General features: G+C 45.5%; 1 protein-coding gene across 9 annotated transcripts in view; it reads left to right on the forward strand.

The window, feature by feature from the left end:
* The window catches only part of Ppp2r5c (protein phosphatase 2 regulatory subunit B'gamma), a 141,017-nt gene that overhangs the window by 113,426 nt on the left and 9,919 nt on the right, over positions 1–17,672 (forward strand). For all 9 annotated transcript variants that reach the window (XM_059279214.1, XM_059279210.1, XM_059279211.1 and 6 more), the window contains 6 exons: positions 1,562–1,670; positions 4,643–4,696; positions 9,099–9,269; positions 13,408–13,535; positions 14,505–14,606; positions 16,118–16,190. In XM_059279214.1, coding sequence (XP_059135197.1) covers positions 1,562–1,670; positions 4,643–4,696; positions 9,099–9,269; positions 13,408–13,535; positions 14,505–14,606; positions 16,118–16,190 — 637 coding nt within the window. The remainder of the gene's footprint in view (positions 1–1,561; positions 1,671–4,642; positions 4,697–9,098; positions 9,270–13,407; positions 13,536–14,504; positions 14,607–16,117; positions 16,191–17,672) is intronic.

Raw genomic sequence — 17,672 nt, forward strand, 5'->3', positions numbered from 1 at the left:
CAGCTCACACCAAAATGATCTAGCTTGTTGACTTTGACCCCTTCCAGAGCACAGCAGTGTAAGCCAGGTCCTGAAAGAACGGAAGTAGAGTTTCACGTAAGGAGAAGGAAGGTTGGTGAACTCAGATCAGAGTGCGCAAACAGCAACTCACTTCCATCTTTGCGGATCCATAGGCACGGCCCTCTTCACACACCTCCATCCATTACTGTGGAGACTATGGAATTTCAATTTTTTTCCCTCAAGTAGTGTTAAAAATAGTTACAAAAGAAGGTTGATATTACAAGCTTATTTGAAGAATAGATTATATATGTGAGGTACTGAGTGAATGCTAATATTTTAAATTGTTTCAACCTGTTGACTTTTCATATGTATATTATAATTCAATTTTTTATCATCTTAAACTGAGTAAAGTTTTTACCTACTGTTTTTTAAAATGGCCTGTAGATGTAATATAAGATTCCCTGAATCACTGTTTCCCAATAGATTTCCTTGGAGCTGAGAGATAGGTCAGCCTGGAGAATGTTCTGTCCAGTGCCTCCAAGGAAATCCATGTGCATTATTAGCAGCTTAAAGTTCTGAGTTTCTCTAAAGTGAAGACACCCAGTATATAAGAGAATCTGATGGTTCCCTACAGGCTCTCAGCCTGTTGTCTTTGTGTGCCCCCCCAACACACACACACACACACACACAAAAAAAAAAAAAAAACAAAAAAACACGGAAACTGTTGTCTGGTGGGTCTGGTCCCTCTCAAGTTGCTGCTTTCGATGTGATTTGAAAAAGTGGCTGGACCTAGGATGGTCTGTCCCTCACAATATGGCTTACTTAGTATGGCTAAAGGTGCTTCTTCCTAGTCACATGACCTTGGGCAAGTTCCTTCTGTGAAATGGGAAGAAAGCTCAGTTTCCTCCTGGTGTTGCCCTCTGCCATGTATCAGGAGTGGTGTGAACTGTGTTAAGTGTAAATCTTACCACATTGACTTTTCAACCCTTCCTCCAACACAGGGCTCACCCAGGAATCCCCCTACAGATGTGCTCACCACCCTTGATGGGTACCGTGGGAGCAGGACTCCTGGAGGCCCAAGTTATCATTATTGTTCTGATTCTCTAGCTCTGAGAAGCATTTGTTCACTTTGCCTGATCTTGAAACCACATAGATAAGCCAGTTAATGTTCAGTTTGGAGGTCCTTCGGTGGCACACCTTTCCTATAGAATGAAGAACACCCAGTCTGCACTCCAGGTCACATGAGGATAATGATCTAGAATTACCCCCAGGAATGTAGAAGTCTTAAGGAAAGTGCTGGTGGGAAGACCTGGGGTCATTCAGTCCCCTGCTGTTTTCTTCCCCCTGTGCGTGACTTATGCCCCAATACAAAAAAAGATAAAAACGGTTGTGCGCCTGGGAGGCCTTTTTGTTGTAGTTGTTACTCCTATCAATATCCTCTTTATTCTGAAATAAATATTTGCCTATTGGCTTTTCATGCTGAAAACAAAAGCTGAAAGAACAAGATATCTGACTGTAATCTGAAATGTGTAAATACTCAAGCTGAATTCTCTTTTCACAGTATAATTAATGGATTTGCCTTACCACTGAAGGAAGAGCACAAGATTTTCCTGTTAAAGGTGTTGCTGCCCTTGCACAAAGTGAAATCCCTGAGTGTCTACCATCCCCAGGTAAGGCCAGCTGAGCACAACTGCGCACCTCTGCAGTGGTCCAGTCATTTGTGGATGTGATTCCTTTCCCATATCACTGTAGTGCAGTGAAAATAGATTACTGGTGGTGTTTCAAAGTCAGGGTCAAGAGGGAGTCCTTTCTAAGAAATTTGGGAGAGGAGTGAGAGATGGCTTAGTTGTATAAACGCTTGCCATCAAGTGTGAGGACCCATGTTGAGATCCCCAGAACTCTCATAAATGGCAGATAAGATGTGGTAGGCTGCCTGTGTTCCCAACCTTAGAAGGTGGAAGTAGGATTCCAGACTAGCCAGTGTAGCTAGCTCCTGGTTCAGTGAAAGAAACATTGCCTTAATGATACAAGATGAAAAGAATTGAGAAAAACACCTGATATCAACTTCTGGCCTCCACGTGCATTCATACACAAGTGTGTTTGTAGCCTCGAACATACACAAACAACACACATATTATGCTTACAAAAAAGAAAGAAGCCGGGCGGTGGTGGCGCACGCCTTTAATCCCAGCAATCGGGAGGCAGAGCCAGGCGGATCTCTGTGAGTTGTTGAGGCCAGCCTGGGCTACCAAGTGAGTTCCAGGACAGGCACCAAAACTACATGGAGAAACCCTGCCTCGAAAAACAGAGAGAGAGGGGGGGGGGGGGGGGGAGGGAAGGAGGGAGGGAGGAGGGAGGCTTCTTAGAGTGTGATCTAAACCTAATGCCTTAACGACAGAAGCCAGATGGCTGTCGCCGATGCATGGCCTATGGCAGCTTGTACAAACTGGACTGTTTTAAACTGCAGGAATCTTGACTGTAGCTGTGCTGGAACCTCAGTGGCTGGCTCCTAACTAGTTCCTGTCTGTCTGTATTTGGATCTGAGTGGCTGGCTCCTAACTAGTTCCTGTCTGTCTGTATTTGGATCTGAGTGGCTGGCTCCTAACTAGTTCCTGTCTGTCTGTATTTGGATCTGAGTGGCTGGCTCCTAACTAACTAGTTCCTGTCTGTCTGTATTTGGATCTGAGTGGCTGGCTCCTAACTAGTTCCTGTCTGTCTGTATTTGGATCTGAGTGGCTGGCTCCTAACTAACTAGTTCCTGTCTGTCTGTATTTGGATCTGCTTTCCAACAGGCAGAGTTTGAGCTATGCTGAGTCTCAAGGGGTGGCCACTCTCAGTTACAGCTCGTAGTTCTTTACTCTTGGCTGCCACAAGGCTGGACACACAACAGAATGCCATTATGTGTTAAGAACACATGGACCCGGTGGGGGGGGTGGGTGGAGAATTGGCTCAGCAGTTAAGAGCACTGGCTGTCCTTCCAGAGGCCCGGGTTTGTTTCCCAGCACCCACAAGGCAGCTCACAACCATCTGTTTCAATGGATCCTTTTCTGGCTGCTGTAGACACTACATGCCCATGGTGTACAGTTACCCATATACATAAACAAAATAACAATATAAAAAAAATTTACCACCCCCCACACACATGTACACCAAGTGGGGGAGAAAGAAGAAGAGCACATGGGAGGGCTGTGGGTGTAGTAGGAGAGAGTACCTGCTTGTCAGTGCAAGGCCTTAGGTTCTGTTCCTAACACTGCAAGAAAACAAAACCTGACAATTCTTATCAAAGCTTATAGCTCATAACTATAATCTTAGCACTCAGGAAGCTGAGGCAGGAAAATCATGAGTTTGAGGCCAGCCTGGGCTGTATATAAAATGACCTTGTCTAAAAATTAAAAATAAAATGGAGATTCCATTTACCAGAGCTCCTTGGAAGTGGGTGGCATGGGATACATTATAAAAAGGACATTCTTTCATTGATTCCAATGGCATTAGCTTCCTAGGAAATATCCACTTGTTTTCTGATTGGTATCGCATGGCAACGGGTCCAGTTGGCTTGTTATCATACTCATTGTTGAACAAAAATAATAAAGACGCTGGCCATGGTTGTGTACACCTATAATCTCAGCACCCTGAGACTCAGGCAAGAGGCTTGCAGCAACTTTGGGCTACATATAAAAACTATCTCAAGAGAGAGGAGGGATTGTATGAGCGAGAGATACTGAGACCATAATTGGAAAAAGCACAGGGACAAATAGCCAAACTGGTAGAAACGCATGAACTATGAACCAATGGCTGAGGAGCCCCCGTGGAACTGGACCAGGCCCTCTGAATAAGTGAGACAGTCGATTAGCTTGAACTGTTTGGGAGGCCCCCAGGCAGTGGAGCCGGGACCTGTCCTTGGTGCATGAGCTGGCTTTTTGGAGCCTGGGGCCTATGCTGGGACACTTTGCTCAGCCTTGATGTAGGGAGGAGGAGACTGGACCTGCCTGGACTGAATCTACCAGGCTGAGCTGAATCCCCAGGGAAGACCTTGCCTTGGAGGAGGTGGGAATGGGGGGTGGATTGTGGGGGAGAGCTGGGGGGTGGGAGGAGGGAGGACAGGGGAATCCATGGCTGATATGTGAAATTAAGCTAATTATAAAATAAAAATATTAAATTTTAAAAAACTATCTCAAAGGGAAAATAAAGAATAGTTCAGAAATGTCTGATAGATTACTGAATTAAAGACTTTCCAGTTACTATATTACTTGTCCATTCTAATCTTCAAAAATGCCACGGACACACCCTCAGACACATCCATATACACACACCACACTCACACACACATCCCTCATTTCACTTGGTTGATTTGTTGGTGGTATTTGTCTGAAAGATGTCCCCTGGTATTTATGGTTCTTGGGCCTGGGCATAGCTATGAAATCTGTCACAGATTGATAGGGAAAGAATTATCCACTGAGCATCAGCCCCAAAGGTGCTTCCCTGAAGTACCTCTCAGAGCATTGTGGGTGGCAGTCATGGCGGTCGTGGGCAGCATTTCAGCCACATGCAGCCATTTTCCCCAGGATGGTGTTTAGTGGTTGTTCTAGAAGGGCGTTTCCTTGCTGAAGTGACTTGCTGACGCTCTCTCTCCCATCCCTTTCAGCTGGCGTACTGTGTTGTGCAGTTTTTGGAGAAGGACAGCACCCTCACTGAACCAGTAAGTGCTCTCCCTGGGCCCTGATCGTTGGCTGTGCTGCTCCCTCAGCAACCGCCATGCATTTGTCGTCTTCAGCAGCGATGCTGATGGAGGCTGATCTCACTCCTGGCTTGGAGGTTTGAGTGTGGTAGTTTGGCTGCAAGTTCCTTTACTGCAATGATGGTTTTAAGTAACAAGCTTGCCACCTTGTCTCATACCTATCGCCAATCCTTGGAACATGGCACCTGAGTAGCTGTGACCACCAGCCTGGGCCCAGCAGACCTCCACGTTTGACAGCACATGTCGGGACTCAGTCACAGGCATTGCAACGAGAGTATAAGTCACTTGTACTCGAGGGGGTTCTTTCTAAGTTATGTTACTATTTTACAATCCCTGAGTAGTAAATGAAGGCTAGGCTGCTGACTTTTGGTGTGGATTTCTGATTGGTATTTTATCTTTATTAATTTTGGTGTGGATTTCTGATTGGTATTTTATCTTTATTAATTTTTTTAAATTTAATTTTATTCTATTCTTTTGGTTTTTCAAGACAGGGTTTCACTGTGATATGTAGCCCTGGCTGTCCTAGAACTTGCTTTGTAGACCAGGCTGATCTTGAACTCAGAGATCTGCCTGCCTCTGCCTCCTCAGTGCTGAGATTAAAGGAGTGTACTACTGCCACTCAGCTATCTTTATTAATTTTTTTAAATTTAGTTCCTAGAATCTCCACTAAAAATCAGTCAGTTAAAAATATAGCTAAGGTTAACAAAATCTATCTTGTAAGATGTCAGCCAAAATAAGCATTTGAATTCACTGTTTAAAAATAACCTAAGATACATTCATAGCCCTGCAGTTCGTCCATTTAAGGTGTACTGTTCAAGCCAGACATGGTGGCTCAGTAGGCTGAGGTAGGTAGATTACCATGAGTTTGGGGTCAGCCTCAGCTGTTTAGCAAGACCCTATTTCAGAGAAGGGAAAGAGGAGCTGAGAGAGCTCAGCAGTTAAGAGTACTTATTGCTCTTTCAGAAGTTCCCAGCACCCAGATGGTGGCTCACAACTGCCTGTAACTCCATCTGCAGGGAGTCAGACACCCTCTTCCCTGCCTCTGCAGGCATTCACATGCAGGAGCACACTTGCATGATCACACAAGTATCTTCACCCAACACACACACACACACACACACACACACACACACACACACAAATAATAATAATTTACTTTTAAAAGAAAAGGAATTCTACCTGCTTTCACTGCCCCTTTTATAGTAAGAAATCAAAGACCTAGAAAAGGTACACTGTTTTCTCTCATGATTTTTCCTTTTGTGTGTTTCTAATACTCTGTGATAACTAAAGAATACACCAAGTGTTAATCCACATTTACCACAGGCTTCTCCCACCCAAAGCACCTCTCCCTTCTGGACTCTGTCCCAGCCTGACTCCAGGCTTATTTAGCCCAGATGGACTGTGTCCTTGTCCATCTGAGCAGAACATACTCTCAGGTGACAGTTGTAAAGTTTCCATCCTACTAATGCAGTGTAGTGACAGATTGGCAGCTTTGTGAGGGGTGAGCTTAACTTCAGGAGGTGAGAGACAGCAAGGATGCTGCTGTCTCACATAAACATCAGCTGCCAGAGAGGCAGGACCCTGCACAGACAAGCCACAAATCCCACACACTCGGTGTGGTGGCTCCATCCCAAGTTGTTGTTTGGTAGTTCCTGTTGAAAGGTGATGATGATATGACATTACTGTCCAGCTACAGAAAGAAGAGCTCATTTTCAGTATATGTAAAGCATTCAGCTGCTCAATTTCTTCCTTTGAAATTCACATTTTCTGAACATGTAAAGTCCATTGTGTCTGACTTAGCAGTGAACACTTGTTAAGATGCAGGTGTGAACTGGAAAGGAGCATGTACACTCAGCACACACAGATCTACCATGCCGCCCCAGGACTGCCATGTGGAACTGCTTTAAATACAAGTCATGTCAGTTACTGCAGTAAACTCCTGACAAGAAATGACTTATGGGAAGACTGAGTGTGACTCATGGGTGGAGAGCATAGCAGAGCTGGTGGCTGCCGGAGCACGTAGCTTAGACGCCTTGACCCAGACAGTCAGAGGCAGAAAACGGGCAAGGCCAGAACCCAGCTGCCTTCCTCCTCTCTCAGCTGTTACTCAGTCTAGGACTCAAGCCCCTGGAGTGGTGCTACCAACATACAGGCAAGTCTTCCCTCCAGTTAGTCTTCTGGAAAAGCCCAAAGGGACAAACCCTCAGGTGTCTCATTAATGCCTTAGGTGTTCTGTTCCTTAATCCAGTTAAGCTGACAGTGGAAATTGCCTATCACAATGTTCCACTTCAAAGACTGCAGTCTATAAAGGGCATCTGCTGACCCTGTAATTGATATTTTTCGTGTACTCCAAAGTGTCCTGGGCACATTAGACATATTTACTATTTACTTTGTTGCCAGGATAGAGGCTCATGGGAGATTTTACACAACTGTGTCTGCTTTCACCTGCCTGTCTCCTTCTGCTAATGGAATGTCCCACGTGTCTTGGCAGCCACTACTTGGCAGCCTGCTCTTTTACCAGGACAGACTCCCCAGGACTCAAAGTAGGGCCCCGGGCATGCTTCCCCACCCCCGCGAAGGGACTAGACCGTGAACCGCAACCTCAAGCTGCTGTTGTCTAGCCTTAGCATGCCAGAAGACTGGGTGCTGTTCACAGGAGTGAGACCCCAAAGATCAGGAAAAGTCCAGTGTGAGTCAGAAATTGTGGCTTTTCCAGCAAATCAGTCCAAATTGGTAGTGCTGTGCAGCTCCTACGTGACCTTCAAAACCACTGACATGCCAGGTGGTGGTGGCACACACCTTTGATCCCAGCACTCGGGAGGCTGAGGCAGTCGGATCTCTGAGTTCCAGGACAGCCAGGGCTACCAGAGAAACCCTGTCTCAGAAAACCAATAAGTAAATACACACACACACACACACACACACACACACACACACACACACAGTTTAAAAAGTACAGTTTCAGCAGGATGAACTGTTTCTCTTATCTGAAAGAATTCTCTTTTTGGTCATCAAGGCAGCTCAGTGGATGAAGTGTGTGATGCTAAGACAACATGGGTTCAGTTCCTGGGCCCGTATGGTGAGAGGAGAGATGTGGTTCCTGCAGGCTTGCTTCTGACAGCCACACATGAAATCAGGGTGATAAAAAGGAATTCTCTTTTACAAATGAAACCATACGGTGGATTTCATGAAGTGCATTGTTTAGACTGGGGTACTAAAGGGGAGCACTGATACCGTCAAATCCGGGCCACAATATCCTGACTCCCAAGTAAGCACCCCCTGTTGTTAGCATCCATGTTTGAAGTCACTAGGAGAAGGGATGTTCTCTGCACAGCATTGGTTTTGTAAATTGTGTTGAGATTTCTTGAATCCTCAGCCAATAGGAAACTCAAACTAGATCCCAGGATGAAGGTTTCCTTTCCCATGTCTCTTTAGTTTTCATCTTTCATCCTGCCTCACAGAAAAGGCCTTACAGCTGCTTCAGAGGGACAAGTTATACCTGTTCAGTTGCATGTGCAGGGGTGTGTGTATGCACAGTGTGTGTGCACATGTGTCCTTATGACAGTGTACCTGCTGGTACTCATTGTACTTTTTAGAACTAAGATATCAAAACTCTAAAACTAGTTAATCTTCCTTGACTCAAACCAGTTTCTGCTGGTATAATCTGGTAAGACATCTTGAGAGTATATATAGAAGGAGATTTTTTTCTTTTTTTGAAGTTGCACGGCAGACACTCTCTATAGCTGTCTGACCTAGGTGGAAGGAGTAGTATGCAGTAGCCAGACTAGGAAACACTGTGACCTCATAGCGTTGGGCTCCCAATCAGGGCCATGGCTGCCATGTGCTTCCTCCTGACCAAGCACTCTCCCAGCACTCGTTCTCAAGATCCGGGGTCACACAGAGCAGCACTGTGAACCCAGCTCCGATCCAGCACCCACAGTGAGCACAAGCTTACATGTGCCTCACTGACAACACCCTTCGGATATATTTTAACAAAGTTGAAGATTGTGTGTGTGTGTGTGTGTGTGTGTGTGTGTGTGTGTGTGTACATACACACACATAGTCAGTTCACTTGAGAAGTGGATTATGCACACATGTGAATGTTGTTAACAGTGTCTGAACTAGCTGTTTCCACACTAGAACACAGCTGTATTGTCTCCCTGGTAGAGGGAACAGGCCGCATTAAGCTGGTAGTAAAGTGTGTAAAACCAGACTGTTAATGAGAGGAAAGCACGCTAGTGCTGATTCTCAGCATCGTCTCTTGTGTTGCTTTGCAGTGGGGACATCTAAGGAAGCACAGACGTCTTCCTCTGAGGTATTGGCATCTCATGGCATCACTTGGTTTGCTGTTGTTGTTTTATAGGTGGTAATGGCACTTCTCAAATACTGGCCAAAGACTCACAGTCCAAAAGAAGTTATGTTCTTAAATGAATTAGAAGAGATTTTAGATGTAATTGAACCATCAGAATTTGTGAAGATCATGGAGCCTCTCTTTCGACAGTTAGCCAAATGTGTTTCCAGCCCTCACTTCCAGGTATGCAGGTTTGGGCGACGGGTCAGGTGCTCCTGTTGAAATGACGTTCTCAGTGTGAAGCTGCTTGTACTCTGGCTCTGCTGTGATCTAAGGGTGAAATTCAATGTTTTGCTTGACATGTACTTCAAAATAAGATGCTTAAATTTTAGCCAGGCAGGGAGACTCATTCCTATGATACCAATATTTGGGAAGCTTAGGCAGGAGAATTGCTATAAGTTGAGATCAGCCTGGCCTATAAAGAGACCCTGTACCCAAAAATAAAATATAACTTTAGTTCTGTGTAGTTTCAATTCCGGCTCCTGTTCTCCTCACTGCAACCATGGTTCTGAGGAAACATGATGGCAGCATTGTCTCTGTAGTTCAGCTCTGAGTTCAGGTGTGATGTGCTGCCAGGCTCATAGAGCCCTATTTATTATAATTGAGTTACCAAAGCCAGTGAATGACTCAACACTAAAGACCTTTAACTCTGGAAGTCTCCCCTCATAAGTGCTTCCTTTCTGACACATAACTTTATGTCTCCTTATGGCTTTTAAAAATGAGCGTTCTGGTTTTTCTTACTACCACAATCCTGTCTGGGACGCTAGTGTCCGTCACTCACTCTCTACTCTTGAGTTCTCCAAGCTGCCTTGGCTGTCCTCCCCTTCCAGCTGATGTATGTGGTGTGTTCATTACAAGCGTGGTAAAGATGTAAAGATCAGCAGAACCTTGGCCCTCGGGAAGCTATGACCGCTTCGCCACCATGCAGCTGAGCACCCAGCACCACGTGAAGGGACTCGCAGTCCCGAGAGACTTCAGGGGTGCTTGATTTTCTCCACATTGAGAACCTTCCACGCAGAGCCTTTCCCGAGTTAGGAAGGAGTCATTGGGACCAGCAAAACCAGACAAGAAAGCCTGATGCCTCTGCTCAGGGAGCCTGGCAGCCACCAACCACGGTGCGGAAGGGCCAGGTTTGCTTCTGCTGAAAAGGAACCTCTAGTCCAGGGTTTCCTGTTGCACACAGCTAAGCTGCTGTTACTTTAGACATCCACAGGCATTTTACATTAGAACTAGAACAGGAGAATTCTGTTTCTGAAGCTTAAGGAGTGCAGTTTTCACAGAGGAGCACCAGTGATAAAACTGTCTGGATCTCCCCATCCCCGCCTCAGGACACCAGCCGGGGTACAGGTATCAGAACCCCAGAAGACACGGAGAGACACCAGAAGTGTTTGGGAACCTGAACCTGCCCAGAGACAGAAAAATGCTTAGCCATGTGGAAACCTAGTTTATAAGAGGTGTTGGAGGCAGCGGGTGAGGAGTTTAATTGGAATATCTCTACATAGGGAAGTAATACTTCTCCCAGAAACCACTGACCATTTTGCTAAACTCCAGATCAGCACCAAGTACATTCTAGAATCTTCCAGAAACATGTGGCTAGCTCTTTCTTAGTATTTAGATGTTTTTTTATGCAATTTTTCACACACAGACACACACACACCCGGCCATCTTGGTAGCTTCTCTTGGTGGAGGTTGTCCTGCACTTAAAGCAGGGAGATGGTGGCCGTAAAGGAGACATCTTTGGAGTCAGTCAGCTCTAGACTCCACGTTGTTAGGAAAAATAGAAAGGGGCCAGCAAAATGGCTCAGCAGATAAAGGTGCCTGCTGCCAAGCCTGACAGTCTGAGTTGGATACCTGGGATCTACATGGTGAAAAGAGAGAACCAACTCCCCAAAGTTGTCCTCTGACCTCCACACACATACTATGGTATACACATGCCTCCACCCCTACCACACACACAGTACCCATTCACACAAAATAAATAAATTACATACTTCTTAAAAAGGTAAATGAAAAGGACATGTGGGTACGTTGGTACAAGCAGACTCTGAAGATGAGCAGACAGGACAAAGTGAAGTTGTACATCCCCATCAAGGGCCAGCATTGAGGAAATCTGAAATGGAACACTGTGCCTCATTGGTACAGTGGCGGTACTGTTGAACTGGGAAGAACATGCGAAAGGACTGAGTGTGCATGGCTGTCACTGAGCCAGGAGAGTGACATTGTCGGAAGCATGCCAGAGAGAAGTAAACTGAAAGTTCTCTGTAATCAAACTGCCAGAAGTCATTTAAAACAACTGAGTTAGCCTCTGACCTCCAGACACATCATAGTACATGCTTACATGTGTACACATACAGTAAATTAAAATACAGAACCAGCAAGATGGCTCAGCAGGTAAAGGTGCTTGCTACCAACCTGACAACAAGTTTGGTCCCTAGAACCCACATCATGAAAGGAGAGAACCAACCCCTCCATACTGTTTTAAAGGCTACAGGTATGCCATACCACAGACATATACATGCATAATAGATAAGTGTAGTTTTGTAAAAGAAAAATAATAATACAGGTAAGGTATTGGTCGGGCATGACGGCACACACCTATAATCCCCACACTTAGGGGAGTGAGGTGGGAAGATTATAAACTTGAGGTTGGCCTGACCTACATAGTTTGTTTGTTTTTTTAAGCAAAAAATGAAAACAGAAGGTCTTGAACTCTTAAACAAGAATTATCTGCCATTCACAGTGTTGTACACCTTTATTCCCAGCATGTGGAAGGCTCAGGCAACAGACAGCATAGCAATAGTGAGACATCCCAAAACTGTGTGCATGTATGTGTGTGCACGTGTGTTTTACATTTATCTATTTTATGGGCATGGATCAAGACAAATGTGTACCACAAGGTGTATGTGGAAGAGTTGATTGTCTTCTACCATGTGGGTTCCAGACATCAAACTGAGGTCATTAAGCATGGTCACAAGTACCTTTACCCCGGCCATCATACTACTCCACCCCTTTTTCGTGTTCTGTATTTCTATATGTGCCTTTTCTTACCCATTTGCAAAGCTCACCTCTCCTCACTCCTGAGGGACTGGTCCTGGCTCCTGAGCCCTCCACACCTACCTCCTCCTACCCCACCTGCTCACTCAAGGCTTCTGGTGGCAGAACTCTGGCCCCACTCTACTCTGAGGTGAGCATGGCCACCGCACTGCACACTGGCTGTGCTTAGGGAGCACTTACAGCTCTGCCTAGAGGAATGTGTGCTGGGATAGGACTGACCACGTGCCCTGATGGCTTTGTGAACTCCAGCTCTTCAGAGTCAGAGTATACATGTCAGCAGTCAGGGGAGAGGCATAGACAACTGCATATCTGGATGGAGGGATGTGAGTGCTTATCTTAGCTTTCTTGCTCTCTGTATTGGCAACCGGTAGTAACTAATACAACAGAGCCCACCTCCCAGCTCCCCAGTTCATCCAAAGTGAGGGCCGGCTCGCAGACCCTGCGGTATGGTCTGCAGCCTTAGCACCTCCTGTCCCTCTGGCTGACTACTCCCTTGCCTTCTTTGAGGATCTCTTACACAGGGTCTGCCTTATAGAGCCTCCCTGCCGGTGGACCGTCATTTGTCATTTCTAGTAAATCAGTTATCATCTCTGTTCTCTACTCCCCAGCTGAATGTATGCTCTGCTTCAGCCTCTAGCCAAGTGGGTGGTACACACACTGTAGACCTAGCTAAAATAGGATGAGTGGGAGTGAATAGCTGAGGAAGGGCCTGGAGAGGTGCCCATTGCACAAACTTGAGGACCTGAGTTTGAATTATCTGGCCACACCTATTATACCGGCACTGGGGGACTAGAGATGGGAGGGTCCCTGCCAGCCTGCTCCAAGTTCAGTGAGAAACTGTGTCTCAAAAAGTAAAGTGGAGAGCAACTTGGAAGACACCCAGTGTCAACCTCTGGCTTCCACATGTGTGTGTGCACATGTATACACACATACACTACAGATTCATGCATACACACACACACACACACACACACACACACACACACACACACACTTGACTTAGTGTCGGCATCCAGCCTGGGGTCTCCTATGAGTGTTTATTGAGTAATTGAAAAAGTGAATGACAGTGTTGACTTTTTGATAAATGAGTTATCTTTTGCCTCTTCATTGACTGTTCAACATCACAATCTAGACTATTTAGAATTGATGAAAATAATTGTAATTGTCTGGTCCAGTATAACTCTCTCTACTCACAAGTTTAACAGTAAGATTGTTTGCCTCTGATCTTTGTGCAGATCACCAACATTTCTGCACCCCTGTCTTTCAGGTGGCAGAGCGGGCACTATATTACTGGAACAATGAGTACATTATGAGTTTAATCAGTGATAATGCAGCGAAGATTCTGCCCATCATGTTTCCATCCTTGTACCGCAACTCAAAGACCCACTGGAACAAGTAGGAATCGGCAGCCCATCCACTTCCTGGTCATTTTTAAATAGCCAGGCCTTGCTATCACTGCAGTTAGAGTTGAAGTCTAAACCTGCCATCAGCGTTTAAAATGAACATCAGTTTCTTTGTGACGTTTTAAGTTAAGCAGCAGTGTGAATTGTCTCTGTGGCCTGTTGTTTTGCCTCCTTACCCCAGTGGCAAGCCAGTACAGAGGCCTGTTTGTCAGCCTCCGGGTCCCAGCTGGTCCCAGCAGTAGCACTGTCTAGCCCTCTCCTGGAGCCTCGGGGGAGCTGGAAGGTCACTGCAAAGTTCATAGGATCAGTCCTGCCAGAGCATGGTGGACGCATCAACCCTTAGTTGCCCCTTCAAGTCCCACGACACATCAGGGGAGCACGTGGGTTAAACTCCAGGGCTGCCCTCTTGTGCACATTACCTGAGGATGAAAAGAGAAGTGGGTGGCTCATGTGGCTGAGGAGTGAGGAGTGTTCCATCCCCTCCCTTTCATTTTACTTTACGAAAGCTCCCTGATGCCTTGCAAGGAACTCCATATGGGGCAAGGGGGGGGGGGGGAGCAATATGTGTTGGATACTGAACTCAATACTCAGCATTAGCCAGATGTGGACACCAGAGCTCTCCTTTGCTCTGTGGGGCATCATAAATACAGTCTTTCTGTTACTGCCATCTGAATAATTTACCTGTAATTCTTTTTTCTATTCGGGCTCCAGGCAAAGTGACTTTGGCTGCTGTTACCAGGAAGGTGAACTTCCTGGCCTGGCAGGTGCCTGCAAGCCCTGACTGGGGAAGCAGACTGAATTAGAACTAGCAGCTTGTATTAAAACCTAGTGAGCTTGTTGCAGATGGGATCTCAGAAATAAGGGAGACTCGGAGGTTTAGAGGGGAAGGAGAAGTGCAGGAGGTAGGAGAAGGATGAGAAGGGTCCAGCGTCGGCATTTCACTGTGGCATTCCCTCTGCAGGACCATACATGGCTTGATATACAATGCCCTGAAACTCTTCATGGAGATGAACCAAAAACTCTTCGATGACTGTACCCAGCAGTTCAAAGCAGAGAAACTGAAGTAAGTGGTCCTTGCACAGGTTCCAGGGTAGGTTTTTATTGTTTTCCATGTTCCTTAATATTCCACCACCATTGTTAGTCTTCATTTTGAACTTTTGTTTAGGAAGCAAGTTAAAGGTTGGTGTTGGCCTATTACCAAAGAGTGTGTGTCTAACACAGGGTCCTCGCCCTTCTGCCAGCTGGGTCACCTTTGCCTTTTTCAGAGTGCTGCTTCTGGGCACATGGGACTCGAGAGGCTGCATCTTCGCAGAGACTGCCTAGATGTTGATTGAGGTGCTCTGTCTCTAGGCTAGGCACATAGTCATGTGATTAGCGGGATAGTCATTAGTAGCAGGATGACCCAGTGGTACAGGCACACGTCTGATAACCTGAGCTCAGAACCCGTGTGAAAACAGAAGGAAAACACAGACTCAGCGAGTTGGCCTCTGAACCCCACACCCATGCCATGCTATGTACCTACGTAATAATAATGCACCTTATTTGTCTACTTAAAGAAGTCACTTTTCAGCCAGGCAGAGAACACGAGTCCATCACCTCAACATTCTGGAGGCTGAGGCAGTAGGAGTACTATGAGTTCAAGGCCAGCCTTGGCTATGTAGTGAGACCTTGTCTTCTTGAAGAAAAAGAAAATCACTGTTCCTAACCCAGTGTGAAGTGCTGGCAGATTTTTAGTCTTTGCTTGCCACTTAAAAGTGACTAAGGTAGATAAACTACAGGGTGTCTGTTCAGCCAACCACTATTTCTTTGTTCTTTATTATTTTGTTAATATGTGAGGTTTGGATGCATGTCTGGCTCTGTTTTGGTTTCTGATAATACAGCAGTGAATGCAACAAAAGTCCTTGCCATAACAGGGTAGGGGGAGTAAAGCAGAGCACACTTTGAGTAAAATACAGAATGTGTGTCGGGGAAGCACGGGGTGGCAGGGCCACAGAGAGCTACGCCAGACCAGGTCTCAGCCCTCGAGGGCGGAGTGGGTACGGGGCTAAGTTAGTATGACGAGTGTCTAAGAATGAGCTCTCTGCTGTCGCCTCCTGCACTCCTAGAGAGTCACGGTGTTCCAAAAGTTGCCTGTGGTAGTACATTTTGAGGATTTTAAAAAACAATGGCCTAAATTCGGTGCCTCTAATGATGGAATCAGAAGCAGTCCTGGTCTCCTTGGAATACTGTCACCTCCAGGGTGCTGGCTCTGGCTTCCTTGACTCCTCTGCAGACTCACCCGCCAGTGGGTATGAAAGCAGCCAGCCAGGCTAGGAACATTGGACCTACTTGCAGGAGATGTGGAGTATTTTAAATTCTTGTTAAATATTTAGCTTTTTTACTTTTTAAAATCCTTAGTCTAACTCTTGGCCAGTTTTTAGGTTTGTTTTTTCACATTGCATGTGTTGAGAGCCACGGTATGAGACATGGAATAAGATCAGAAAGTACCTGGAAAACAAGGTTGTGTTGCTGACATCTCCCCCATCCTGCCTGAATGAGAGTTTTCTCTAATAAAGGCGTTTTACTATTTTTCAGAGAGAAGCTGAAGATGAAAGAGAGAGAAGAAGCATGGGTTAAAATAGAAAATCTAGCCAAAGCGAATCCCCAGGTACTAAAGCAGAGAGTGACTCGGGAGTGTTGAGGCATTGCGTGAATGTTGGATGAAATAGGACCTGGCTCCACCCCAGGAAGGGGGCGTTGTCACTAACACTGTATGTGCAAATGTCCACAATAAACACTTTCCAACTTTGTAACCTTCCTCTTGTAGAAGTACTTATTTGCCACACATCATTTTTACCACAAAATTGACTTTTTCCTCTTCTTTTTAAAAGCTATGATGTGGTAAAAAGAAAGCCAGGATGTAACCTCTTAAGACTGTAATGTTCTTTCTTGCTCAAATGTCATAAATGCTGTCACTGGAACCATATTTCTCTTTTTATTTTCATATTTGAAACAGATGAAGTATGAAGTAGATGAAGTATGCTGATAAACTAACTGACTTCTGCCCTGCTCACGCTAACCTTCCCTCTACCCTAGCTGATGCCCGTATGCTCTCGCAAGGGGACAAGAGACACAAATGGTCATGTCTGCCAGAGCTGTTGGCGGCTCAGCAGCCTCCATCCACTGTTAGCTCTTAGGCTGCCAGCCCTGGGACAGCTTTGGTGTTGTGTCTGCTGGACTGAATGATGAGTGTTATCGGGGGTTTCTCCTTGCTCTGTGTGTGTCTGATTCTATCAGCCACTTGATAAAACATCTGACCTTTTCCACACTAAGATCTCTCAGGCTTCTCTTGGCTTTCCAGGGAAGAAAATGTTTTACTTAACCGTGTATTTCTTTTTGGTGAGAAGTGTGTATAAATTATTATATAAGTTGGATGTGGGTTTTTTAATCTTTGTCATTTAATAAAAACGATACATGAAGATAACGGTGTGTAGTTTCCTATAAAGCAGCATACTGGCCTGTATCCCTTTGATGAAAAGATACTTAATGACAGTCTGTTACAGATCTATGCTTCCACCTAGAACAAATAGCCTGAATTTCCCAGCAGCACTTTCTTCTAAGGCCTGTAGTTTCATTATAGAGATGTGCATTTATGGATAGAGTTTATGTTGAAAATGAGGTTGAAGTACTGATAGTTGTTTTAAAACATGGGGAAAGCATACATGGGCAGACTTAGGTGGCTCAACCTTGCTGACATTGCCCTGGGGGTCCTGCTTTGTTTGGAAGGCTTTATTTAGCTAGGAGTGAAGAGCCTTGGAAAGTGTGCTTTGTCTAGAATATGGAAATAATAATGTGTTGAAAAAACTGCACAGAACTTGTGCTTACAAACTAAGAGCTGGTTGTTGTATCAGCATGGGGCCTGGAGTCACCATTGCCTAGCAGCAGAGGTTCCTGGTTTATTCCTTTTAATTGCTCTTTAAACTGTCTGTGGTGATATCATAACTGTGGTGGGTTTGGCATTGGAGCTTTGGTGACCTCCCTTCCCACTGTCCTCACCCCCATCTCTGTGTGGAAACATCTGTCTGTGACAGTCATCAAGAGTCTTGTCCACATACCCCAGCCCCATGATACAATGTCTCTAAAGTAGAAA

This window comes from Peromyscus eremicus, chromosome 14 (assembly GCF_949786415.1).
Source record: "Peromyscus eremicus chromosome 14, PerEre_H2_v1, whole genome shotgun sequence".
In the NCBI taxonomy this organism is placed as follows: domain Eukaryota; kingdom Metazoa; phylum Chordata; class Mammalia; order Rodentia; family Cricetidae; genus Peromyscus; species Peromyscus eremicus.